This window comes from Drosophila mauritiana, chromosome 3R, assembly GCF_004382145.1.
Source record: "Drosophila mauritiana strain mau12 chromosome 3R, ASM438214v1, whole genome shotgun sequence".
NCBI classification, from domain to species: domain Eukaryota; kingdom Metazoa; phylum Arthropoda; class Insecta; order Diptera; family Drosophilidae; genus Drosophila; species Drosophila mauritiana.
The window spans coordinates 2,992,311-3,019,335 of NC_046670.1; the positions used below are offsets into that span (position 1 = coordinate 2,992,311).

General features: G+C 44.3%; 2 protein-coding genes across 7 annotated transcripts; one reads left to right on the forward strand and one right to left on the reverse strand.

Moving 5' to 3' along the window:
- The first annotated feature begins 168 nt into the window (after positions 1-168).
- LOC117142481 (TBC1 domain family member 4) lies at positions 169-27,000 on the forward strand. 6 transcript variants are annotated; one of them, XM_033306500.1, is made up of 10 exons: positions 169-660; positions 1,349-1,683; positions 11,490-11,948; positions 21,329-22,086; positions 22,166-22,327; positions 22,642-23,529; positions 23,585-23,727; positions 23,787-24,379; positions 24,437-25,006; positions 25,072-27,000. In XM_033306500.1, exons 2-10 carry the CDS (start codon positions 1,564-1,566, stop codon positions 26,095-26,097), a joined length of 4,719 nt encoding a protein of 1,572 aa, XP_033162391.1. In that variant the 5' UTR covers positions 169-660; positions 1,349-1,563; the 3' UTR covers positions 26,098-27,000. The 6 variants fall into 6 exon arrangements, with proteins under 6 accessions (XP_033162391.1, XP_033162392.1, XP_033162393.1 ...); XM_033306501.1 differs by having other exon boundaries at positions 169-620; XM_033306502.1 differs by having other exon boundaries at positions 169-285.
- LOC117142484 (serine/threonine-protein phosphatase 2A activator) lies at positions 6,045-7,675 on the reverse strand. Its single transcript, XM_033306508.1, has one exon. It carries the CDS (start codon positions 7,543-7,545, stop codon positions 6,265-6,267), a length of 1,281 nt encoding a protein of 426 aa, XP_033162399.1. The 5' UTR covers positions 7,546-7,675; the 3' UTR covers positions 6,045-6,264.
- Positions 27,001-27,025: the final 25 nt, after the last annotated feature.

Genomic DNA, 27,025 nt, shown 5'->3' on the forward strand with positions numbered 1-27,025 from the left:
TATAATATTTAGTTATTAAAGTAAGCACATACCTATTGATTTATTTACTATTTTTGCGTGCTTTGAATTTTGATTTAAATTTTGAATTTGTGGCGGCTTTTACCAACTCCAACGTCACTTTACAGCACTGCTTCCTAGTGACTGGCACTAGCAGAAGAAGAAGCACCTGACAATCAGCTGTTCGGCGAATCGGAACGAAAAGACGCGCATTTGTTTGACTTTCGACGGCGGCCTCGAAAAAGCGCAAATTGAAATGTGTTGCCGCAAGATTTGCGCACAAGTTTTGTAAGGGCCGATTGCGGCTATAATTTCATCGCCTTTGCTGACAACCCACTTGGCTGGCAGCACGCGCACGCGCAGCAATCGCGAGTTATCGGGCGTCAGGACGAAGGACGAGACGTAGAGAAATGCTAGGCATCGCGAAATTGGAGAAGCGGCAGGAACTCGACTTTCAGTGCTCAGCGGAATTTGGTGGCATTTCAACGTGTTTTCGGGCGCACCAATCGCCAAAATCAGTATTTATTGTTGCAAATCGCACGCCACCATCCGTGTGTGTGTGTGTGTGTGTGTCGCGTAACGGCGGGTGTGTGAGTGTGTGTGTGGCGAGGGGCGGCGAAAAGGTAGTGGAAACCTTAGAAAGTAGAAAGTTAAAAGTGCCAAGTTAGTGCAAAAGTAAATTCCGACATTGGGGTGACTGCCGTCTATTTTTTCGCAGTCTGTCTGCTGGTGGTGGCTCGTCCTCTTCCTCCTCCTGGCTCTCCCCTTTTCCCCCATCCTTTCTAAGGCAAAGAAAAAAACACAGTGTGCGCTCGATAAAAGAAACCAGGAAAGTACGTGTTTTGAGAGTCCTTACACTGGTGCCTTAATGGTACTGTGAATTTAGTGTTAAACTAAAGTTCTTACTACTGGTACCACTGTAGTTAAGCAAATTTTCCCTTGAGAATCTAAATACCTACTTTTGCTTGCAAGTTCACTGTAGCGAGCGCGCACTGTGCATTTTTGCGAATGTGTGAGCCATGAATATGTGAAAAACAAAGACGGCACTGGCTGCGAATAAAAATCAATATTGATAGTAATTTCTCGGATGCTCCTCCGCTCCTCGAGACCTTCCCGCAGGAAGCGCAGTCAGGTGGTCATTGTCCGCTCCAGCGCCCCGGCTGCCCATGCTCCCATTTTCTTACCCATTTTCCCACTTGCCCATTTTCCGCACTATCCGCCCGCTTTGCCGCCCCCGTTTTGGGGGTGACTCATGGGGCGCACGAAGCCAGAATTCCATCAGCGACTCCCTTCCGCCTGGGAATGTGGAAACGCGGTCGCCATTAAATATTGATTCGATCCTGGACTGCAGCACGCTACGACAGGAAAACATATACAAAAACGATTAAAGAGCAATTTGCAAAGCGGCCAATAAAATGCAAAGTAAATAAATGGGCCGCAACTCAATTTGGCCAGCAATTTTAACAGTTTATCGTTCGGCGAAAGTACACACGCATAAGCCACACTCGAAATTAAATCAAAGTCAATATTGCAACTGAAACAGAAACAGAAACCGAAACAGTGAAGATGAAAACGCGCCTCGTATCGCTGACTTTCCGCGGCAGTGCATCCGTGGATCCGCGCTATTCCGCCTCCATGCTGCCGTGGACCATCAACGATATCAGGTCCACGGAGAGCTACACGAAGGTAAATATTAAATATATGATTATTAAATAAATAACTCTACTTTGGCTTAGAAACTAATTGGGCTAATAGCTCGAGAATTTTAAGCGAGAATTTTAATAGGAGGCTCTAAAACAATTTGATTTATAATAACAATTGATTGCTTGCTCTGGCAGTATTATTAAAAATTAAGCCTTATGCCCAGACAAATTAAATTTAAATGTACATTGGGGGGCAGTAATTTAAGAGCAATTAAATTTATAAACAACTTTAGCATGTCACCAAATCAAATACTTAACATTTGACTCCATTGGAATATAGGAATATTTTTAAGTATACCAATGCAACAATTAACTTTTTTATTGGCTCAGCAGTTATTTCAACTTCAAGGAATGCTCACTTGTAATCAAATTGATAAGACACTCAGATGAGGACACAGCCTGCAATAGGAGTTCGAAATAATCAATTTCATAGATTAAGATATTGAATTTGATTTGATTTAAGTCCCCTCCCACCCACAAGAACACACTTCTCGTTAATCCAATCAAACACGGAGTGCAGTACACAGATCGCACATGACAGCCATTCACCATTCACCTCATACTTCGGCAGCCCTTGGCGAAAACAATTAAAGGCAATTTGCCATTATTACGGCTGGGTAAATCAATTATGTGCCAAGTGAGAGATGCTGGCAAAATAGCGAACCGAATTTAATTAATAAGTTTGTGCTCCATAAAGGATAATTACTGCGATTAGTGACCCATCGGCAGCCGTTCATCGGGTGCTCAGGCCCTATAAATAGCACCCAGATAACCGATGACGAACGCAACGGAAAGAAACAACTGGGGGCCAGTGGAGCCAAGTGGAGGAACGCCCCCGCCGTCCGCAGGTGTAACCCAAACAGATTAAGCATACGCCGCGTTGAACACGTGCGACAACAAGTCGACCGTGCCCCCCATCCTCATCACAACCCCTTTTTCCCGGCCCCTTGGGTAATATTATTAGAAGCAGGGAAATTCATTTTAGCAAGTCCGCAATTAGCCAGACATCAGCGGGTTTGGGTGACCTCCCTTCCTTCCTTTCCGAGGGCAGTACGTTGGAAAATGTTTGGGAAATCTGCCGAGGATGGATAGTAACATCAAAAGTACATATGTAACTTGACATATTACTGAGAACACTAAGAAAATATGAATGTAATTCGCATAAATTGTGGAAAACTCATTATTTAATGTGGAAACTTAACGAATTTCTGCAACTGTCGAATTTGATTTGAAAAGTTTCTCCTTTTTTATAATCTTTTTTCCCTGTGCAACTTGCGAATCCTAAGCAAACAACTTTTGGGACAAGGACACCTTATTTGCCCAATTTGGTTTCGTAGGCGTGTGAGTCCCTCTTTCGGGTTCCTTCGCCCAGGTGGGACATTAAACGAAGCCCTTCTACGTGCTGCGACCATGGCCCCAAGGATCTGTGGGGGCATCACAGCCGGAATCTGGCGATTGTTGTTGATGTTCATTGAATGTGCCTGGCGGGCTCGACTGGCCTCAAGAAGCTTGCGCAATCACTTCAACACAAAACTACTTGGCTTGAAGCTGCCCGGGGAGATTCGCATTGTTATAAGTATAACTTGGGATAAGCTTGGTGGGTACTGTGAAATTATCGTGGGAGTATCCTTGCACGTGTATTGAGGTGTCCAATTCCAGTTTGTATTCCAGTACTTAGGAGGGGCAATAAAGAGTTTAAGCAAATCTCTGGTACCCAGGATACCTTTGTAATCCTCTCAAGTTGTGGGTTAGAAAAATTGTGCTTTCCCATACAGTAGATTTCTTTCATGGGTAGGGATGGTTATAAAAATTTGAAGATTAAAATGCGTGGAAACTGCACTGAATCTCAAAATCCAAGCTAGACTCTAATATGTAACTTTTATATGATGCAAAGCAATATTAGTCACATTACATATACAATATTTGTGCTATTTGGGAGTAATTGAATATTTGAAACTTAGCTAGTTCTAATAAACTTTTTAAGAACACAGAATGGTGTATTTGTTTTTGTAAATGATTTGTTTATATCAAAGTATTTTAGTAGTCAGTCTAGTCTGATGTTCAGTCTTTAGTCCTAGAAGCGCCATCCAAATTGATAGTACGTCACCCAGCTCGCGCGTTATCCCTCGCTCCTTGCTCATTTTCCGTCCCAGGACGGCATATCAGTTTCACAAACCATTAGTCCTGCGAGTCCTGCGACATTCATCCATCCAGCTCTGGTAATCCACTTAGCATCAGTGCTCCAAGTGCTCCAGCCACTACTCGGGAGTGGAACAGTCCGCAGTACCGCAGTTTGCCTCGTATTCCCTTATTTAAATATTTACTTAAGCCTGCACACTTGTTTATTATAGTTGCTAGTTTTACCCCTCCCCCTGTTTTTGCATTAAGTTGACACACAACCAACACACAAACGGAGCAAAAGAGACGGCGCGAGTGGCATAAATGAAATGCTTTCCTCCTCTTTCCGACTCTCCTCAGCGGCGTGGTGCGGCGGCTTATTGCTTTATTATGTTAAATAGCGCATGAAAATTATAACAAGCTTCTTGGTTGAATGGATGGCCGGGCCGGTTCGTCGCGCCACGCCCACCCACAGGCGTGGAAAACAGAAAGAAAATGCGCCCACTTTGGCGGCGTCACGCAACTTTTACATTTTTGTCAACTTTCCCAGCGCCTGCAAAGGGAAAATGTAACTCCATTTGAGTGCAAGTTTTCTATAATATTTTGGGATAACATCTTGGAAGCCCCGAATTTGTCTTGCAATTTGCGAAAAAGATTTATGGCAGTTGACTGGAGTCTTCACCAGGAGAGTGTTGAATGGAAAACTATTCTTGGATATAAACCAAATATAGTTGTTAGTTGCTAGTCATTAACTATGATATTTGTTGAACCCATTTAGATAGTACGTTGATAACAAACCCAATTCCTAAATTAGATTGATTGTAGCTATTAATATTTTCCAAGTAAGCAATTAGAAAAATAAAGATACTTTAGGACTCCTTGTAGTTTGTAACGCAGTGAAATATAACTTGTATAGCCTATACGGTATGTAAACTTATTTTCGATATGATACTCGTAAGTACCAGTCACATAAATAATCAATCTTTTGTGTTGTCAGATTGACAGCTATCTATTTGAAACTTATGCAATCGCCTGAACTATATTCCCCCTAATAAGAAATACGAGTTTAGTGGATCTGAAAATCTATATCTTCAAGCTTAATATGTTAGCATATATGAACATGTTTTGCATATCATAGTTGGTTTCATTATATATTGGCTGATTTTAAATGGTTCTATCGTTTTGACTGGCCAAAGATCTTCTTCTTGTACTTAAACTAAATATCATGAAAATTATTCTGGAAATCTGAAAATTTTAAGACTTCAAACCCCCCTTACAAATTCAAAAACATAATGTCTTTCAAAAATGCAAACTTTGCGAAAATGTTTTTAAACTGAGAAAGTTGTTAAAATGAATGAATTAAATAAGAAAAATAAGTTGAATAAATAGCAGGAATTTGGACCATCGTCAGTTTATTGCCGCCTATAAATCAACTATACGCACTTGGCCAACATCGTGGCTCCAACGTATGTACTTGCCGTGAATGAGGGACTTCTAATCCACAAACAATGTGAGGGATGCCCGCTTGTTTCACCCAGAGCATTCCCCTTCGATACATTTGGTTAGCACGAATGAGGCCTGCCAAGGATTTCAGGTAGTGGGCCTCCCGATTGTTCCCCCTACGAGTTCCATCCCCTTGCGATGTTGGCGCGTGCTGGTGGCCCATTGACGTCACAGCGCCAGGGAGTTGAGTTAAGCGATGGGGCTGAAGAGGAAAAATCAATACGCCGCTTGTTTCATTTTCATTTCCATTTTCCCAACACGCCTCTGCTGCGGCGCTGTTGTTGCTGCTGCTGTTGCCGCCGCTTCAATTGTTGCCACTCTAGCTGTTTTGCCGCCTCCTGCTCGGGAAGTCACTCAAGTCGCGTTGGTAATCCGCTTTTGGTCGAGTCACTTGAGCCGCGTCACTCCCTCCCTCCCTCCACCAACCCAGAGTGGTTTCTCCTCTGCAGTGGCATAAATGCCTTCGCACTTCATCGTCATCGCCATCGCCATCGCCAGCCCGCTGTCCTCGAGCTCTTCCATGGCTCACGCGGCGTATGCGTTATATTCCTGGCGGATACACCCTCAGCCTGCGCCACACATAGCCAGGCCACTGCATTCCAGTTGGCTGCTGTTTTGCCTCGCATGATGGAAGTCGGTTTCGTGGTCTGCTGATCTTTGGACCCATGTATGCCATCTGCGGTCTCTTGACGTCGTTGCCATGCTGTCATACTGCCATGCTGCACATTGCAGATTGCTGAAGTCGTTTCCGGATATTCGTGCACATGACACACATCATCTTCGCATTACACGAAGCTGGAATATTTCTTCATTTTGGTATTTTGTTTACTATTGGATAAATGTACTTATAGTTACTGACAAACAGATACTTTGCAAACGAACAATTCAGTGCGATAGAGCATTTGATTTTGAATATTTAGATATTGCACCAATCACAAAACCGCTAATTTTCAAACGCGTTCTTGCTGGTGGCCGTACAATCATCCAACCAGGTGGGCAGATGGACATTCACGCCGCTGAGAGATGAGCATTCGCTGCCAAGGGAGAGGCCACTGTTTGACATGCAGTCGCTGGAGGGCTCCTCCACTTTGGCCTTCTTCCTGGCAGTTTCGTTCTGCTCCGACCTGGAAATCGAGGGGGTGCCGCTTCTCGAAGTAACGTCTTGGTCCTGATCCTGGTCGTCCTGATCCTCCGTCATCTGTCGGCGCAGCGGAGACTTCACTCCCATACGAGCGCTGTCCAGATGCCGGCCAGATTTGTCCTCCTCGAAGGACATCAGTTCACCAAAGCGCAGGGCATTCAGGTTGTCAACGTCCGTAAGGATGTCCTCCATGTACATGAACATCAGACTGCGATGGATCTTCGTCCACGAGGACAGGGCGGCCAGACTCCACAGCTGGCTGGAGTGGCGGGCAAAGGTGCCGATGTTGGTGGTTGCCATGTGGCCCACACAATCGATCAGCATGTACGCGCCCCTGTACTTGGCAACGGTGTCCTCGTCCAGCATCTTTTTCGGGGAGAAAGGTGCCTCGTGGCACAACTGTGCGAATCCCCAAATGAATGGTACGAACTGAAACTTATCCAGCGAGTATCCACCATGCCAGTTGGACGAGTTCACCGAATAGGTTACCTGCAGGCGGCGCACGAACTGCAGGTAGCGATCGAATAGAACCAAAGCCGAGGCGGCCAGGTCCTCTTCCTTATCGAGGATCTCGGCCTTGAAGAGGGCGCACATGAAGAACAGGAAGCTCAGCTCGTGCCCGGTTCCGTACTCGATTTTGGCCGAGCTGCCAAAGGAGCCAGATAAGAACACGCCCAGCTCATTGACGTGCCCGCACTTGCTGGAGGGCACCGCCTTCTCCACAATCTGGTATATGTCCCTTAGCATGACGTGCGCCCAGCGTCTGTAGCTCTTGCTCCGTGAATCCATACTCGCACCTGGCACCAACGGCGCCGGAGAATTGGTCGCAATCATGGAGTCCAGCTGGTCGAAGATGGCCGTCAATCGCTTGATGTTCTTACTGATGGGAAAGAAGTCCGTGTTCCGGATTCCCTGTATCTCGGCGCTCACATCGTTCAAGTACGTGATCAGTGAAAAGTACGCCCTAGAGGCTAGCCAGGCTTCTATGTCCGAGCTGGACTGCACCCGGCACAGGGGTCCTAAGTTGCTTCTCCGGAAGAAGGCGGCCACCCGCTTGGGATTCACCTCACTCTGCGGCTCCATTTCCCTGAGTGTCTACAGTCTGTATTTGTGTCAATGGTTGGCAATTGCTTAAAAATCGAGTGCTATAGCCACTATTTCAATAGCCTCACAAAACTAAAACCTATTTAACATATTTAGGCGGAATATTCAACTCAATTTTAAAACTCCTTGATGTCGTTTTTATTTATATTGATATTTATTTAAAGTAACTAAAGCGAAATATAAACTTGAAATGTGTTGTCCATTTTGAATAATCGTTTTACTCAAACAAATAAGCAAATTATTTTGCAATAATAATGAAAAGAATTGGATGGTCATAATAAATTAAAAACAAGAGCGATCGCTATAGTCAAGTTCCCCGGCTATCAGATACCCCTTATACGGTCAGTGGATGTGCGAGCGAAAAATTAGAATATTTTTCTAGCATTTCGAAAGAAATTGGAGAAAAAATAATGCAACATATAATTGATGGTGATTGGCACGACAAATAATATAACGTAAAAATCAAAACATGTTTTGAAAGTGTGGGTGTGAAAGTTTTTTCGCAGTTTGCGTCTATTATAAATCCTGAGATCTAGGCGTTCTCTTGGACGGACATGTCTAGATGGACTCGGTTATTTTTGCTGATCAATAATATACCTTATATATGTATGTATATGAACGTACTTCTTATTCGGTAACGGTTCCTTCTACCTCTTACATAATTTTCAACGAATCTAGTATACCCTTTCACTCTGAGAGTAACGGGTATAAAAAAATCTATAAAATACGCTCAGTAGGACACAGCTATTGTGCTATATGATGCAAAGATAGGGAGAAGTTTAACCATCCCTTAGCCAGAACATGGAACCTTTTTAATAACCACTTACGCTAAATAATAAGGTGCGGATAGAGTTGCCCCCCTTATATAAGCCGACCCTCATTCTTTGGAGTGACCCCGTGGATAGTTGGGGCCATATTTCAGAGCTGGCGACTCGTTATTAAGACGTCAGTAAGTAACAACAGCAGAACAACAGTTACTGCAGTTAAAGCTAATTATAATGCTAAGCTGCGCCAACGTTCACAACAACAACAACAACAACGACGACGTGAAGCAGTGCAATGAACAATTGTAGACAATTTATTAGGCAACAGTCACCACATCAACAACAACAACAACAACAACAACAACAACAACAGCGAACAGCAGCTGGGGCACGCAAATGTAATGGAAAAACAGTTAAAACGTATAAATCACTGGGCAAAAACACGCGACTTCTGCTCCTGGCAGCGATTCTAATGACAACAACAAACGGGCAAATGCAACAACAACGTGCAAAGGCAAATGCAAAAACAGTAATTTCACTCCCCAGCTGTTTTTGACATGACGCTAACTGCACTTCAAAGCAAATGAATATGCGTGCAGCAAAATGGGTGGAAAAGACGTCAGGTGAGAATGCAAATTTGCATATGTGTGGGTGGACCATAAAGCGATACAATTAAAAAAAAGAACTTGCAATAGTTTGTTAATTTTTATTCACCATTATGTTTGCATTATTTATCATGTACATCGCTAAAGAAATACTACACTGTACTTTTAAATTCTTCATCAACAATTGGTCCACCCTATCGTGCATTTAAACTGCTCGGCTCGAAAGTAAATGCACCTGGGAATGTGACTGCATCAAGTATGAGACTTGATTCCAATTAGGAATCGCGAAGAAAGGGGAAAAAGAGTGGCCAAAAGAGGTCAAGCAGTCAATTGTTCCAGCCAGTGAACAGATTACGTATACGCAGTGTGCCACATAACAATTTGGGAAAACAATTCGAAAAGAAGAATAGACATTATTTATAATAATGCACACATAAGAAAAAGAAAGATAAGTATGAGCGATGCTTTCGCTTTTCAAAAGGAGAAAAGAGAATGGTGGGCCAAAGTCTGAAGACTTCCATTATGTTGTAAATTTTACCTACTAATTATCATTAAAATGGCATCTAAAAGATATTTTCCAAGGTAGCCGAGTGAATACAATTTAAAACCCATTTGATATGAAAGCTTAATGGTAGAAAGGCTATTCTATTTGAAAATTACAATTTACCTGACAACAAAGCCTTTGCAAAGCCCTCAATTCGATACTCAATAAACGAAGAGTGGCATTGCCTGTGATGGACAGCACGAATCCTTCGTCAAGTGTCAAAGGAAATTAATTAAATTTAAAATGTCATGTCGGGGGTGAATGACTAGCTTTTAACTCTGGTCGTACGTTAGGTATTTTCCTTTTAATTTGAATTAAATGGATGGGTGCTTTAACAAAAAGTTGAGCTCTTACCAAGTCAAGACCCTCCTTACTAATTGCCAGTTGCATTGCAACATCAAAAGGCGTTCTTTCTTAACTAATTTTTAATGATCTAAGAATTTTAAAACTAAACCGTAAAGTAAAAGGGTGTGCGCACTAGAAAGTAACGTTTATTGAAAGGATAGCAAGAAAAGTAGCTCGTCTGCAATCTTTAAAGCAGTATACTGCTTGTTATTGCAGTGGATTTCTGCTTGAAAAATTCAGCTTGCATAGCTTCATCTCTCTCGGACTTACTTTAGCTTCGTAAGGGGTATCTGATAGTCGAAGCACGCAGCTTAAACGTATTTAACTTTTTTTTATTAATTATCTAGACATCTTATCAAAAACACAAAAGTAAAATTTAAAAATCAATAAATTGTTCATCTGTTAGAGACCCTAAAAAGGCGCATTAGTTTCAGGATAAGTTCAACTTATCCTGTTTTGTTATTCCCTGACTTGGCTAAAAAGTTTTCCGTTCTTTTTTAGTTGGCTGAGTTAACGCCCATCTCATGGGCACGCCCACACACTCTCGAACCTGGGCAAAACTTTGCTTTGATTTTAATTTAATTTGCGAAGGAAAAGTTTCCGTTTCCAGGCGATAATGAACGCCTTCATTTGTTCACCCTTTCTGAAGGTTGATTGCTTTTGCTTTTTGTGAGATGCTTGCAATTGGCGAAATGAAAGTGTCTGAGCTATCATTAACAAGATTGTTCAGTAGCAGCAGTTTGGCTTTAATTAATTATACATTACGGCATTTTTCACATTACAACGTTTTAATTTAGAAATTCTCACAGCCTGGAACTGACGTGTGTGTGTATGTGTGTTATATATTTCAATTTTTCCTATTTGCAAAACCTTTGACAACAGCAAACTTGTGGGGAAACGAGAAATGCCGCCCCAATGGGGCTAAAAAACACAACGACCTGCTTTCTGCCAACTACAGCTACCACTACAACTACAACAGCACCAAGGCAGCCACAACAACGACACACCCAACAGTGGGCACAACCCAATTTCCGCCCCCAGTCGCCCCATTCCCGCTAGAGAAACCATTCGGCTCATAGTGTCGACACTCCCTAGTTACCGGGCTTTAGTTGTTAGCATAAAAAAGGGCCAAGAACAGAGCGAAAAACGGCAAAGCGAAAAGAAGGCAAATGAGTAGGAGGCGGAAGTGCGCCGGGGCCGGAAATGGAGCAGCCGCCATGTTGGCAGGCATGTCATGTTGTCGTTGTCCTCGTTGTCACCAATGCGCGTTTCCTCCAGCCGTCCCGCTCTCATTGCGCGCCATCCCTTTCTCCTTGTGCATGCATGTATGTAAACTGATTAAAAGGAATTTAATATTGTTAATCTGCTTCGCGTAGTGGAAACATTCTAGCGAATTATGAACAACGTGCAGTTATCCTCATTGTACTTTGCCCGTTGCTCAGGATTATGATACTACACAATCGGGATTAGTTTTGCTAAAAAATAAATCGTTATTTTAAGCAGAGAATTGTCAATAATCACTATGTTGTTAATAAGAGCAAATAATAGTCATAAAACTTAAACTATATACCACACATGCTATCTCTTCTTAGGGTAGTGTAACTAATCCAATTAAATATTTAAGTATGACATCAATCTTAAACTCATGCAAATCCTTCCTTGCAGTTGTCGGTGGGCATCGAACATGGCATCCTGGAGTCGTACAACTCGGACTTTGAGCTGCAGTTCAGCCATCCCCTGAAGCATATCGTCGGCATGTGCCGCATCATCCACAAGCCGCAGGCGAAGAGCATCGGCAACGGCTTCCTGCAGCTGAAGTCGAGCGGTGGTCAGGCGTCGTCCTCCTCGGCAGGCGCATCCTCGATGGCCGGCGGAGCCAGCAGCTCGCTGACCGGAAACGGACTGCGCCACACACTGACCGCATCCACGTCGTACGGCTCCCTCTCCTCCAGCGCGGCGTGTGCTTATCAGCTGCAGTTGCAGCAGTCGGCGGAGGCATCCGCGGAGCAGCCGCAGAACTTCATGGAGTTCCAGGGACCCATCACCGGGCTGGTCTACTTGCTGAAGGATCCCAAGGACCCGCTGCTGCACATCTATCTGTTCGAGTGCGAGGCCGTCGAGGAGGTAAGTGAAGGCCCCCAATCCAGATCCCTAATTCCTGCTCCCGGCCAGAAGACGGATGGGAAAAGTTGTCGACAGTTTTAGTCGACATTGTGTCAGTTGTCTGTCCTCCGGCATTTGCTTTTCCCACAATCTCACAATCTCTGCCATTTTGAGGGGAAAGTGAACTGAACCGAGCATCACGAATGTGTGTGTGCGGACAGTTTGTGGCCTTTTGAAACGCTCTCGTATGGAAATGTTTAGAAAACTTGCCACACAATAGTTTCCACATAAAAACTGCTTGGATTATATGGCAGAGAACGTGCAGGAAATGCCCCAAAAGGATTTTGCGGCTTTAGCAGCCACCATAATAAATTTGGATGCCTAACGAGCGACTGCCTCGGGTTGCACAAATGTGGCATAATTCTAATTGCTCTCGCAGGTTAAGTTGGTTAAAATGCACGAAGGGGTTACCTACAACGTTGCTCAATTCCACTCTTTGTTCCTTAAATAATATTTCTATTCATTTCTATTCAATTTATATTTGTATTACCTTTCAAACTTTAGGTGTCGAGCAAGCTTTTAAACTAAATGAAATATTTTGGCATTTACCAATAGAAGTTCTCCTTTTTAAACTATTTAACTACTTCGTTTAAGTTGGTCCTCAACCTTTTGCTTCTACGTGTCTAATATAGTAAGAGGTTTCCTTTTCTCAGTACTCTCCTTCTGATTGCAATAACCATTTGTTACTGATACCCTGTAATCCTCCCTTATAGATCTTTCCCAAGTGCATTTACCCTTAATTTATGAGTGAGTTACTGCATAAAGCACCTTAAATTCACCCAAAGATAGCTCCATTCATAGGGCCTCCTTCTTCGAGTCCATTGGAAATAGACCTTATCGAGCATGAGTTTACCCTGATGTCTGAGCCCAGCACGCCATAAATTGACTTCCGTTTGCATTTCTAATTAAAGCAGTTGGGCCAAGAAGAGAGCTGGCCGAAAGGAGCATTACACTAAACTAGGACTGCTTCGCATGACCTTCTGCCACATACACGCAAAAGGTTAATTCCGCACCAACGGGCCAAGAACAAATCCACTTCTACGCTTTTCCAAGTGGAGCGGTCACGCCCCTTCGGTGCTAAACAATGGGGTGAAAAATTAAATGGGAGTTTTGGCCAAAAGTGCTGGTGCTGTAAGTCGAAAGCAAACTCAATTTGTTGCTCCTAAAGTTAAATGAATGTCAGAAATTTTTAAAGCTTTCGGTTGGTGTTCTTGCCTCTCTGCTTTAAATCTCCATGGAGCGTTTCCACTTAATTTCATCGTAATTGGTAGAGAATTTTTCGCGAGAGCTGTTGTTGGTTTATTGCATGTCAAAAGCATTTTAAGCCCTGCGTTTCGGCCGTGATGTTGACTTGGCTTGATTGTTGATGGCGAGTTTTTTGGTTGCTGGTGTGAGTGCTGGCGTTGCCCGGGAGTTTATTGAAGCCTCAGTTTCCAGCTGGCTTGATTCACAATATCTGGGTCAGTCGCCTTAAACGGCCAACAAATTTCGATGGCATGTTAAAGAACAATGCAGGTCGCCATAAACAAAGTATTAATGTGATTCTAAAGTACCCAGCTGAGTTTTCAAATGCACGCTCTTTGAAAATCTAAAATTTAAATTTTCCTTTACTTAAGTGCGATATTCTAATTGTGGTTTCTATTAATATTATTGTATTGAACTTAAACTAGCTTATTTAAATTGCAATAGCTTTATGTTTTCAATAATAAAAGTGCGTAAACCATCATGTATGACAATAAATAGAGTTTATAAGGCTTAGAATTATGTACATAAGTTAATCTTCTTGATAGCTATCTAGTTCTGTTAATCAACTAACCCATACTTATGAGCAGTTTTTGCCCGACTTACCTTGTATTAATACACCAACTAAATTAAATCCCTATCTCCGTCTAAAATAAGCTACTGCAGCAGATGAAGTGAAGCGAACGCAGAAAGCCAGGCTCCCACATAATTGGCCCACTGTGGTCAACCTGCTGGCAATCGTTTCGCCGATTGAGCCACTAATTGAAGCCATTAGGCGCAGAGATAAACGCGCTTTGCTCCGCAAACCCTTCTGCTTTCAAAGCAAAAAGGGAACCCATTACGCAAATGCTAAAAAAATACAGCTAATTGCGAGGCGCCAAGAGTTGGCAGTGGCATACTTTCGGGGGGCAGTGGCAAGTGTGGTGGAGATGTGGTCCTCGGCGGCACTTAAACCACATCATAAGCTCGTAAATATTTAAAGCCTTTGTCCGCTCCACCTGCGCAATGTCCTTGTGCATCATTAGCAGGTGGGTCCTTTGCTAAATGACGCATGGCGCAGGGCTGCCATTCGCCCGTTTAGGCACCGAGCTTATTGTCCTTGCTCCCACAGGACGGCAAATGGTCCTTCGAGCCGAATGTCAGTGGCGGTCTTGGTGCTCGTCCTGGTCGTGACCATCAACATGGTCTTCTGCCTCGCCGGCTGAACAACTCGGCTGGATTAACAAGAAACTAATCGAGTGAGGAGCTGGCAACCATTCAAACATCGTCATGTTGATGCTCATGAAGAGCAAAGGATTGGGGTGTCCACATAATGCACTGAAAATGCCTTAAAAGTACACAAGTGCACATACCATTGTGCAATAAACTTTGGCACTAGATAACTTTTGAAAGCGATATTGAACGTTTAGAGTATCCGCCTGCCCCGAAAGCCGCTCTCGCCGGCAGATAATTGGCTTTCACTTTTATTTCCTCGAATCGCATGCAAAATATTGCCTCCTTCCGTTTGCGAAGTGGAACTTGGCAAGCCCGCCCGGTGAACAAATTCAATTTGTCGCACATCGGGGAAGGAAGAAGAAGCCTTTTATGCCATGATTAGATTGGAGTCCGTCCCATTCCCATCCCCACCACTTGATTTTTAGTTTGGGCCGCCACTCGGTTCTTGGTCCTTTGTGGCAGCGCCAAATTGATTTTACAGCCAGGTTTTAGTTTGCTGCAGATATATGGAGGGTAATAACCCCCAGTTTCAGTTTATTTTTCTCATTTATATATAGGTAAAGGACATATTTCGGTTTTATATAAGTATGTATTGATTTTGCTGAAACTATGAGCGTCATAGAATAATAACAGATATTACTAACTAAAATTGCAAAACAAGCAAATATTTTTCAAACCTATAAGTCTGATTTTGGTTATCAACTATTCATATTCATTCATTATTCATACTTTTTTAGGTTTTTATCTGGTTTAATATCTTGCGTTAATGTTTTTCGTTGAGCTCGATTAAAAATGACTTTGCTTGCTTAAAAACATTGCAAATAAAATCAGAAATAAATTCTTGCAGCACTTACTCGTTGAGTACAGCGTAAAATTAAAAAACAACAAAAAATCTTGTAAAAAAGGTTTACGAATATTCGAATATCAAAAGATACATTCCTTGTATTATGTCTTTCTGACAATTTCACTGAAACTATAATGTATCTGCACTTTTGATATTGCTTTTGATTGTGCATCGATTTTGGCTAATCACTTTGTCATTTCCGCGACATATGTTGTGTTTACCATGGTCGCTTGTCCAATGCACGTCTGTAATTTATGATCTTGTTTGCCACATTAAGTATGCGCCCTGTTGTCCGCTTGACACACACTCTCTATCTCTCTCGCTGGCTTTCTCTCTCTCTCTTCCGACTCTCGCGGCAGCACTCGCATATATCTTCTTCAATTTCGATTTCACATGCGCATGTCGCTATATCGCGATATAGCCGCATTGTCAGTCGCACTTCTCATATGGGAATTACTGGTCATCAGTTGACGAACGGCTATGGAATCGCGTGCGCACTCCGCTTGCGATTTTGCCCACAAAAAACGTATATGGTAGAACCGGCATATGGAAATATATATCCACAGACCCACAAAACAATGCGCACCTAATTAAACGGGGAGCATCGATAATAACCGAATCAACAAGAAATTAGTGAAATGGGCAGCAAGTAAACTTGTTTACTCTTGCTCATAAAAAAAAAAACAGAAAGTGATTGGCAAATAAAAACAGAACGTTTCGAAAACAAAAATAAATCAGTTACTAAAACGCGCCAGCGAAATCGAAAGGCATATATACATATATATATCCCCACATGTGTAAATCATATAGAATTGTGCTTATTTCTGTCTGTTTTGGCCATTCTGATGTCGGTTTTAGCCGCTTAATTGAAGAATCTTGGACAGGCATATCCAGCCGATTGAGTTTCTTTTTTCGGTATCTAAGAAGTTGACTTACATAAGTGATCTCAGCATTTTCCACTCAAAAAGAAACAATGTCCTAAATATCGCACAGTTGCAAAGTGCCAGTGCAAACAACTCGGAAATCAAGTCAAGCAAAGTCAATTAACGCGGCAATTAGAAAGACGGATAAACAAATGACCGTATAGCGCTATTTAGACGACACACTACCTTACTTACAGGGTATACTATATGTTGTATCTGCAAGTGCAGCTCTGGGAATCTGTTGAGATGCAATGATTTATCGCCAGCCAAGCGCAGCAGGCAGTACTTTGACCCCTTCCATATCGGAGAATATCGTATATGATATATCCCTCTAACAGCTGATCGATCGCAGATGCTCGTTCGCAATTCGAAAATACTTTCGTTGGTCGCGAGAATCGCTCCGTTCGCATTTGTCGCCGCGTTTCGATGGTCATTTCACACTAAACGAGCCTCGCGAGCGGTCGTAAAAGCTGTTCGCTGGCGATTTACGTGATCTTTCGGTCGTCGAATATATATATCCTATACTATCTGCACTAAATACCAAATAGATAGAGCAAAAGCCTTTAAAACCCCTACAAATTAATAAGTGTTCAATGCAAATAAACGACCAGTGACAAATCGGTTATATCTCAAGGAAATTATTTAAAGAATAGATGTGTTTGTGATCCTCTGGAATGTAGAACTTACTCAAGCAGAGCTATCTTGTGATAAAACGAAAGCAACCATGGAAAACGTGTGATAGTCGTACAAAACCTCAAAGTACAAGGCTCCAAATAGACATTTGTGATACAAGAAGCCGCAGCTGTGAAAAGAGAAAAGTTGCGAAAGTAAGTTTGTGATAAGCGAACCACACATAGAGTGCATCCGGCGGATAGGAAAGTATCTGAAGATGTTCACTGTGCCGTTCCACCGGGACACCATCCTGACCACCTCCGTCAGCGATGCATCGGTGCTCAACAAGAGTCGGGCCGTACGTAGAGATTGGGATCCAGCATTCCGTATATGCCGTATTTTCCGTATCGAACCACTAACCGCTAAATTGATTTCAATTTCAATTTTCCGCCTGCTACTGAGCTTGTGTAATTTGTTTCTATGTACTGTTTACTTTGCTGCCTGCCTTTTGTTTGTCGTCTTATGCAATGGTTTGTTATGCATGCACCGCTGCGATTGCTTTGTTCTTTTGTTCTCCAACTAATTGCAGCGTTTAGGCCAAGTTAGAAGTCGGCCCCTTGGTTTTTTCCATGCTAATTGATTTACCCTTGAAACGGTCTTCCCATCTCGTCAATAATGAATGAATTCGCAGTGCCATTTCTTTTCACCTCTCACGTTGGACTCTTATTGAAACTTAAACGGCCAGAGACAATTCCCATGTAAATGCCTCGGATATTCTATTCAGCGGATTACCATATAAAGTGCTTTTCCCCAGCACCCCCGTAGTCTTCAATTTTGTGTCAAATTAAATTCCGTGCGGATGCCAAAAAAAAAAGGCTGAGTAGGGTGGTGCCCAGTTTCCGCCGTAGGCGCCAGGAAAAGTTTTTCGAAATTCGTCCTTTATGCGCCACTTGACCATGGCCATGGCGACTTTATTGGCCCTGGTGTCCAAGAGGACGCCGCCATTGGGACAAACACTTTGGGTGGCTTTAACTTTTCAGCCGAGTCGATTGTTCACTTTTGATGGGCATCAAAAGTTAAAAGTTGCACAAACCCGTTTTGAGAGCTGAAAAAAAACGCACTAGGGGTGAAAAGTTTTGAGCGGAAAATGCAAAAAATGGAATTATGTGTCAAGTGGGTGAACCGATCAAAAAAAGTGACTGCAGTTGCCTTACAATTTTGAAAATATATTTAATGCGTGTGTTGCCTAAATACAACAATATGAAATATCAATTAGTTAGCTAGATAGACATGTTAAATGATAACTGGTGATTACGTTTCTGGCTAACTACGTTACAGGGTATACTATACTCTGGATAAAAGCTACCTTTAATGAAGGAAGGGGCATATAATTAAATGAAATTTCAATTGAATTAGAGGCTTTTCGAAACCGGTCACAAATTGCCGGGCAATATAATATAATAATATCTGCGATGAACTTAGAGCTTTAGCAAGGGAATTAAATCGCAATTTGAGCTGAATGCTAAAGTATGCCATAAAGTATTATTAAACTCGAGCATTTCGCCAGCTTTCGAAACTTAAAATGCAATTCATTTTGCGTAGTTTTCCCATACACATATCTACATACATATATAGTACGAATTAGCCCAAGATACACATCGCTTTTGGGGCTGTTTGGTTAGTCGATGATAAACACATAAAAATAAACACCGTTGTGTGCCCAAATGGGCCGGAACTAATGTCCACAAAGCGAACCGGATCGAACCAATTGGCAGGGAAATGGGAAACGCGTATGCATGTGTGTCTTGACCTTAAAGCGCTCTAAACGGAATGCAAACAAGTCAGTTTGATGTAACGAGCTGGCCATGGCGATTGTGGCTGAATTGATACGTCCTTCAGGAGGAACTGGGTTCAACAAACGCAGTCCATGTGGCGATTCACCAGGAGGAGCACTTGCAATTTCAAATTGCATAAAAAGTCATAAAACAGCTAACGTGTGGCGATAACAGCGAACTGACGGCAAAAACATGGCCAAAAACACATATACATGATGACATGTGCAAAAACGCTGACATGAAACATTAAATATGGTAGTTCAGACATGTGACAAAATCTGTAGGAAACATGGTATTCCATGGAATATTTGATTTATGACGCACAGTGGTATCCCATTTCTTTAGGGCTGACCCACACAAAGGTTGAATGACGAAGGCTTACATTTGCATGGTTACATTTATGAGTATGCTATCTAAATTAACTTATTACTTATAATTATTATTTAGAATTTAAGTAGATAGATAGCTACCCACAAAGACTTTCTATGAATGCTTTTTATTTATATAATATCAATTTGAATACTATTACTTATAAAGCTTGTGTGTTAACCCCATTTTAAAGTTAATATTATTAAGACATGTGCAATGCAAAACAGTTGGGTCACAAAAAAAAAAAAACAGCCATAAAATCGCTGGCGATTATAAACGCGTGCGTTTTGTGTGCGAATCGCGTGTAATTTGACTTTGTCGTCGCTGCTGCCTGGCGAGGCTATAGCTCTGAGTCTCGGCAAGATTAGGCCCCTCCGATTCGGCCTTATATCTATATGCACATTGCTAGTAAGAAGCAATGCAACAACAGCACTAGTGCAACACGTAAAAATGAAGGAACAGACGGAAGAGTCATCAAGTGAAACGCGAAATGAGGCGAACGTGACGTTGAATTGAATTCCTGCGAACAGTTTTCATTGTTTGTGTGTGCTGTTCGTTTTTTCTGTTTTGCTTAAACAATAATAATAAAAAAGGGAAACACCCATGCATATATTGTCAGATCGTTTTGAAAAACACGCGTGCCGCACAAATCAGAAGCAATATGTACAGCAGAGGTCATTATATTAGCCAATAAGTTGGAGTCTTTGCTTTATACCGTCAATGAAATGGTTATGTAGTTCAAAACTTTGTCTTTTCATCCATGTCTATATATCTTTAAGAATCATTCAATCCAAAACTCCTTACGATGGTTAGTTCATGTTAATACTGCAAGCAGTATATAATTTGCTAGCTAATTTAGTTCTATTATTGTGACCGCCGCTGTAGCGCAACACATATATTCAAAATGTGGCTATTGGTCAACTTGTTCTGCAGATGTCGTCACGATCACTCGCCCAACGACTGATCACGCGGAAGAAGAAGAGGGGTCCCAAAATTAGAATGAAAATTTAAATCAATTTAGGAAGATAACTTTTTCATTTGTTCTTGTCGTGTGTCCGTCCGACTTTGTGCCCCAAAACTGCCGATAAGTGACAATTAGTTGTGGTCCACACTAATGTATCTGCGAGATACATACATGTGCGTGTGTGTGAGTGCGCGAACGCATCTGACGGACAGCTGCATCCGACGGGAGTGGGTTGACATTGGACTTTCAGCTTGCTGGCACCCGCCGAAATCACTTCTGGCACCCGTTCAATGCAAAATTGGGACGACGTGCGGAATGCCCGATCTCTCTCGTCCAAGGAGCGCCCTAGAGCCTCCTCTCCGGCCAGCGGGCAGTGCATCATCATCACGCCGGGAGCAGCTGATGCATCCGATGATGCCGTAGCTTGCGGGCAGACATTGCGTCGGCATGAGCACTGAACATGTTCACCGTGAGTCACCGCCAAGTATCCCAGTTTTATCTCGGTTTGCGGGTGACTTATTGCCCCATGAGCCTGACCCTCATCCGTATGTACTTCGCATTTCCACCGGTTTCCCTTTGTGGGCTTGCCAGGATAGACACCTCACCCATGGATAATCATGCTTTAACGAATGATTGATGCCTTAGTTGAGTGTGATCGTCTCTATTTTAAAATATTCTTAAGAATTCTATTTTAGTGAGTTCCGCAGAACACTTAATTTTAGTTAATTAATAATGAAATGACTCTGCAGCTATAAATCTTTCAAGTGAAAAGATAACTTTATAGTTGTGAGCTTTGCAGATATTTTGCAAATTGCAGATCTCAAGCATTCATAAACATTTGTCTGGTTTTGTTTGTTTTGTTTGGAGCTACACAACATAAGCGCACTAGAGGCAACGTCTTGATCCACCCGAAACGACTTAAATTTTCATGAATCTCGTAATAAACTTCATACTTCCCCCTATATTTTCCAAAAAGCTGTCAAAAGAATGTAGCCAAACCGCAGTGAAGCTGCATTATCCCAGTCACGATGCGGTCATAGCCGAAATTATGAGGGGATGTCCGGCAAACTTTGCTCCTTGCAAAACATCAAAAGCATCTCCCAGGACCCTTAAGTGCGAGGACCAGAAAAAACGGTCATAAACTCAAGGGTAGTAAAACTCCATGGGGGGAAGAATGAATGGGGGACAGAAGGGACACTTCGGGACATCGAGCCATCCATCAAATTGAACTAACTTTTGCTCCTGTTGCGAATGCACGTTCTTAACTCTCTCCTCAAATCCCAGACCAATAAAAGCTGAGTGTCTAACCGGTGTTTCCGTATGCGAATCTCTTGCAGATGGCCGAGCTGATGCACCAGATGCGTGACCCCGCCCACACGCTGGGAGGTTCCGTGGGCAGCATTCCGCAGACGCTGATCGGCGGCGGTGGAGGCAGCCATGGAAACTCCAATGGAGCGCTGAATGGAATCCACGCCACGCCCGCCACGAATCTGAAGATGAGCGAGGCAATGCGCAATGCTCAGCACGACACCAGCCCCAATCCAGTCAGCTCTAAGATGAAGGCCTCCAAGTCGTACACCCATGGCCTGAGTAGCTCCTCGGGCACGGTGAACATTCCCACGTCCACGTCGGCCCAGAGCAATCTCTCCCTGCTAGCGGACATCTCGCCGAACCACACGCACTTCTTCGAGGTGATGTACGTGGGCAAGATCCGGGTGTCCCAGAAGCGGGTGCCCAACACCTTCATTGACGACGCCCTGCCCAAGTTCAAGGCGTACGATGCCCAGCGCCTGAGACTTCTCCAGAACCGCAAGATGTCTCTCAGTAGTGAGGGTGGTGTGGGCATCGAAGCGAAGCTCAGCAGCTCCCTCAAGAGTCACGATTTGAAGGAGGAGGACGAGGAGGAGCAGGAGCAGCACAAGGGGCAGGACGATTCACAGCATTCACAGGCCAAGCCCTTGGTGCAACTACAGCTGACGGGCGCCGAGGAAGGAGCTGCCCCGCGACCCCTGGAGGACAACAAGGAGAACAAGTCCCCGGAGAAACGGCCGCTGCTGCGAGGTCAGAGTCAAATCGAACTGGGCCACAAGGAGCAGTAAGTATCCCGTCATTCGAGTACCTTTTCCCCTGACATTTCGACCAACAACTTCTCCGTCTTGCCGAAAACCCCAAAGCTCCGACGGCTCCCAGCCATCAGCAGCCAATAGCCAACTGGAGGCGCCCAATGTCATTGTAAACAAGCAGCCCACGCCGCCCAGGGATCAGGGTGTGGGCACTGGGACCGCTTCCGCTTCTGCGGGTCCCAGTCAACTGCATCCCAATTATGCGATGGATAAGTAAGTGGCAGCTAGGCCAGCAATCCCGTCGCATGTTCGTTTTCGTTTTCGTTTCTTGGTTTTTGTTTCCAAAACTTTTCGTTTAAGATGTCTGCAAAGCTAAATTAATTGGCTATCAAGACTCTCAGGGAAGTGAATGCCAAAATAGTTTTGCCTGCGATCCCTCGATAGTGTATCCTTTTTCGTTTGTTTCGCTTGCCCAGTAGCACCCATCGCTTCCCTTCTTTTATAGTTGCATGTCACCGCCTGAAGCACTTAGAACTTGAATCACTGAAATATGTTCCAAACCATCAACTAACTCATCTATTTTTTAGCATACCCAAGCAGAGGGATCGCTCCGCCTCGCAGGGCTGCATTCCGCCGTATGTGGAGCAGAACCGGACGATGGTGTTCCTGGTGGGCCGGTGCGATCTCCGACTCATCTCGCCCGATCGCAAGCAGGTTCTGCTATACAAGGACTTCAAGGACGTGGCCAGCTGCGTGCACGGCCAGAAGTCACTGGATCACTTCGGCATCATCTGCCGGGAGCTGAACAACGATGGCTACATTGGCTACGTGTTCAAGTGCCAGTCGGAGCATGTGTGCGATGACATAGTGGCGGCCATTGCCCAGGCCTTTGACACCTGCGCGGAGCAGAAGAAGAAGCAGGATACCCAAATCTTCAGCTGCGAGCACTGTCCGATGCTCTGGTACCACAAACTGTGCACTGACGTCGAAGGCCTTTCCGAGAAGAAGACCCAGGCCCTGATCCTGCGCCGAATCGAGACACTGAGCGACGACGAGCAGGAGATCGTATGGGCCAAGTTCTGCGGCTCTGAGAAGACCAACTCTCCGGTGGCCGAGCAAAATCAGTTTCTGATGATGCTGCTCAGGGCGCACTGCGAGTCCAGACAGCAGAGACATGTCCACGACACCGCCGAGAACCGGTCAGAGTTCCTTAACCAATATCTCGGTGGCAGCACCATATTCATGAAGGCCAAGCGCTCGCTTACCAACTCGTTTGATAATCTCCTCAAGCGGAAGCCCTCCAAGGATGACATTGCTGTGCCGTCGCACAACTTGAGGGACATCAGGGAGGGATCTGCCGAGCCGCTGGGCACCCAGTCACCTCCAGAGGGCTTCCGATCGCGATCGAACACGGTGGGAGCAAGTCCCAGCAGCAAGCCCACAGCTGAGCAACTGAAGAGTCCCATGATGGATATGTAAGTAAATAATTTTATGTTCTGTTGAAATCCACTAACATCTTTCACTTGATAGATTCATCAAGGTGGGCAACAGTCCCAAAGAGGCGGAAACACATCAGGGCTCCTGGCGTCAGGCCATACTGAATAGTGTAGTGACACCATCCAAGGGTCTGGATAGTGAGGTGCCCACCGAGTTTCTGTCGCCAATGCGAAAACGTATGTTATCCCTATATCCTCCACTTTTGTTCATGACTAATAATGCATTGATTTGATAGCGGTCAAGCGTGGAAAGCGGAATGCGGATGAGCTGAGGGAACTGTGGCGCACTGCCATTCGGCAGACTATAATGCTGAATCGCATGGAGACGGAGAACGCCATGTTGCAGGCACGTCAGAATGAGAACGAGCTAAAGCGCATTAAACTGGACTACGAGGAGATTGTGCCCTGCGACAAGCAGCTAATCGAGCGATGGGAGCAGATCATCGAGCGCAACTCCACACAGATAGGCAACAAGAAGGATCCCAAAGTCCTGGGCCACGCCATTCGCACCGGAGTACCGCGATCGAAGCGCGGCGATGTCTGGACTTTCCTGGCCGAGCAGCATTCCATGAACACGGCACCGGTGGACACAAAGCGATTCCCCAACTTCAATACACCGTATCACACGTTGCTGAAACACCTCACTGAGCATCAGCATGCTATTTTCATCGATCTGGGCAGGACGTTTCCCAATCACCAGTTCTACAAAGATCCGCTTGGTCTCGGCCAGTTGTCGCTGTTTAACCTGCTGAAGGCGTATTCCATTCTAGATCCGGAATTAGGGTACTGCCAGGGTCTGGGCTTCATCTGCGGCGTCTTACTCCTGCATGTGAGTTTTCTCAATCGAAATCCATAAAGAACACTAACTAATTGTTGTTTGTTCCAGTGTGATGAAGCCAATGCATTTCAACTGCTGAAGCACTTGATGTTCCGTCGTAATATGCGCACAAAATACCTGCCTGACATGAAAAAGTTTCAACTGCAGCTGTATCAGCTCTCCCGATTGGTCAAGGATCACCTGCCAGATCTGTACGTGTGGCTCGACCAGAACGATGTCTCGCCCACTTTGTATGCTGCTCCATGGATCCTCACCGTCTTTAGCTCACAGTTTCCGCTGGGATTCGTGGCCCGCGTCTTTGATCTGCTCTTCCTGGAATCCTCCGATGTAATCTTTAAGTTTGCCATTGCCCTGCTCTCCGTACACAAGCAGCAACTACTGGCCAAGGATAACTTCGAAGAGATTATGGACTATCTGAAGACCGTGGTCCCGAAGATGGAGCACACTTGCATGGAGCAAATTATGAAGCTGGTCTTTAGCATGGACATAGGAAAGCAGCTTGCCGAATACAATGTGGAGTACAATGTGCTGCAGGAGGAGATTACCACCACCAACCATCACCTAGAAATGCTGAACAGGGAGAAGACGCAGAATCAGCATCTGGAGCAGCAGTTGCAGGTATTGTTTTAAAACTTATATTAAGTTAGCAAAATAACTAATTGTTTTATTTGTATTCTCTGTAGTTTGCTCAATCTTCGATTGCTCAGCTGGAGACGACTCGTTCCTCACAGCAAGCTCAGATAACCACGCTGCAATCGCAAGTTCAGTCTCTGGAGCTAACCATCCAAACGCTCGGTCGCTACGTTGGCCAACTGGTGGAACACAATCCCGACCTGGAGCTGCCAAACGAGGTGCGACGCATGCTCCAGCAGCTGGACGACTTGGACCGCCAGCGTCGCAAGCCCATATTCACCGAACGCAAGATCGGCAAATCCGTTTCCGTCAACAGTCACTTGGGGTTTCCACTCAAGGTGCTCGAAGAGCTGACCGAAAGAGACGAACTTGGTTCGCCACAAAAGCAGAAGAAGGAGAAGACACCTTTTTTTGAACAGTTGCGTCAGCAGCAGCAACAGCATCGCCTCAACGGCGGCGGCCAGTCATCTAATGTCGGTGAGTCTGTGTCCCCGACTCCACCTTCGCGACCCAATCGCCTGCTGGACAATGCCAGCGCTCGGACCGTAATGCAAGTGAAACTGGATGAGCTGAAGCTGCCGGAGCACGTGGATAAGTTCGTAGCAAATATCAAAAGTCCCTTGGAGGTGGATTCCGGCGTAGGCACGCCCCTCAGCCCGCCCAGCACGGCGAGTAACAGCAGCGGAGGAAGCATATTCAGCCGCATGGGCTATCGAACAACTCCCCCAGCCCTTTCCCCGCTCGCCCAGCGGCAAAGTTACGGCGTGGCAAATACCACAGCACCATCTCCGCAGCACATGGAGGAGGTGGCGCCCGCAACGACAATGGCTGTAATGCCGCGGGATGATGTCGAGGAGCCACAGCCCATGCATCCGCTCAGCATGGTCGGGGGCGATGTGAATGTGCGCTTCAAAGGCACCACGCAGCTCAAATCCATACGTCCGGTGCACCACATGCGTGCGATTCCGCTGGGTGGAGTACAGCATCCTTCCAGCACGGAGCCCGCGGTGCGAGTGGCTCCCGTGCCCGTGGAGCTGGCCCCGCCAGCGGCCACTGCGACCACCGGCCGCAGCTAACGGTTCTGATTCATCGGGAAACTGCTGCGCGGATTTTACCGCGATTAAGGCCCGCCGGCAGAACGGGCAGCTTTCAAACCCAACGCTACTCATAACCTCTTCTGTTGCGGCTTAGATACGATTAACCCAACCTATAAGATACAAACTTAAACTTCGTTTTCAAATTGTGTGTATGTGTCGATGTGCGCACACAATGTTGCCATAGATATTGCTCCGCAAGTTATGCAATCGTTATAAACTGATGCCCCAAAAAATTAGACGAGTATAGATGCTTATAGGAATAAATTGGATACTGCTTTTTCAAGGTTTTATAAATTTGGCTACCGCATCTAAATCGAAGCTTATAACCTTAGGCAACAGCCCCAAACAGGAAAATCAAAAGGCATTAATGAGTCTGTAGTTTGTTTAAGTTTTCTCCTACTTTTGACATAACATTTAACGAATTTACTTAGAAGTTTACTTGTTGATTTTCGTGTTTCTTTAGTTCTAGACCATTAGTTCTTAATGTTATTTTTAGTTTACCTATATTTGTACATTTCACGCAGGGTTTCACTTTGCAATGTAAACTAAAAGCAAATACCTAATGTATAAAGCGATTATGCTTGTACATTGTTCTTGACTAGGATACAACTTTCTGAAATCTCTTTCGTTATGCTTATGATTATGGTACTTGGATTGTATTGATTGTTTACATATATATATATATGCGATTATCAACTATAAAAAATACAAAAATACAAGCAAAGGAAATAATAATTGATTTTGTGTAAAGTACTTAAATAATTGCTTAGCTGGACGGTTTTTATCAGGCGTCCTGAGTTTGTGTAGCTGATTTGTGTTAGCATATGAGTAAAACCAACAATTACATGAAAACAGAATAAAGTCATAAATTATTTAATCAAATATTTAAGTGTTTTATGTGTGGTTG

Bases quoted from the DNA above. Each gene is read 5' to 3' on its own strand.
- LOC117142481 (XM_033306500.1), top strand. From the start codon at position 1,564: ATGAAAACGCGCCTCGTATCGCTGACTTTCCGCGGCAGTGCATCCGTG. The intron at 23,728-23,786 runs GTATGTTATCCC...TTGATTTGATAG, and splicing joins TCTGTCGCCAATGCGAAAAC to CGGTCAAGCGTGGAAAGCGG. The intron at 25,007-25,071 runs GTATTGTTTTAA...TATTCTCTGTAG, and splicing joins ATCTGGAGCAGCAGTTGCAG to TTTGCTCAATCTTCGATTGC.
- LOC117142484 (XM_033306508.1), bottom strand. From the start codon at position 7,545: ATGGAGCCGCAGAGTGAGGTGAATCCCAAGCGGGTGGCCGCCTTCTTC.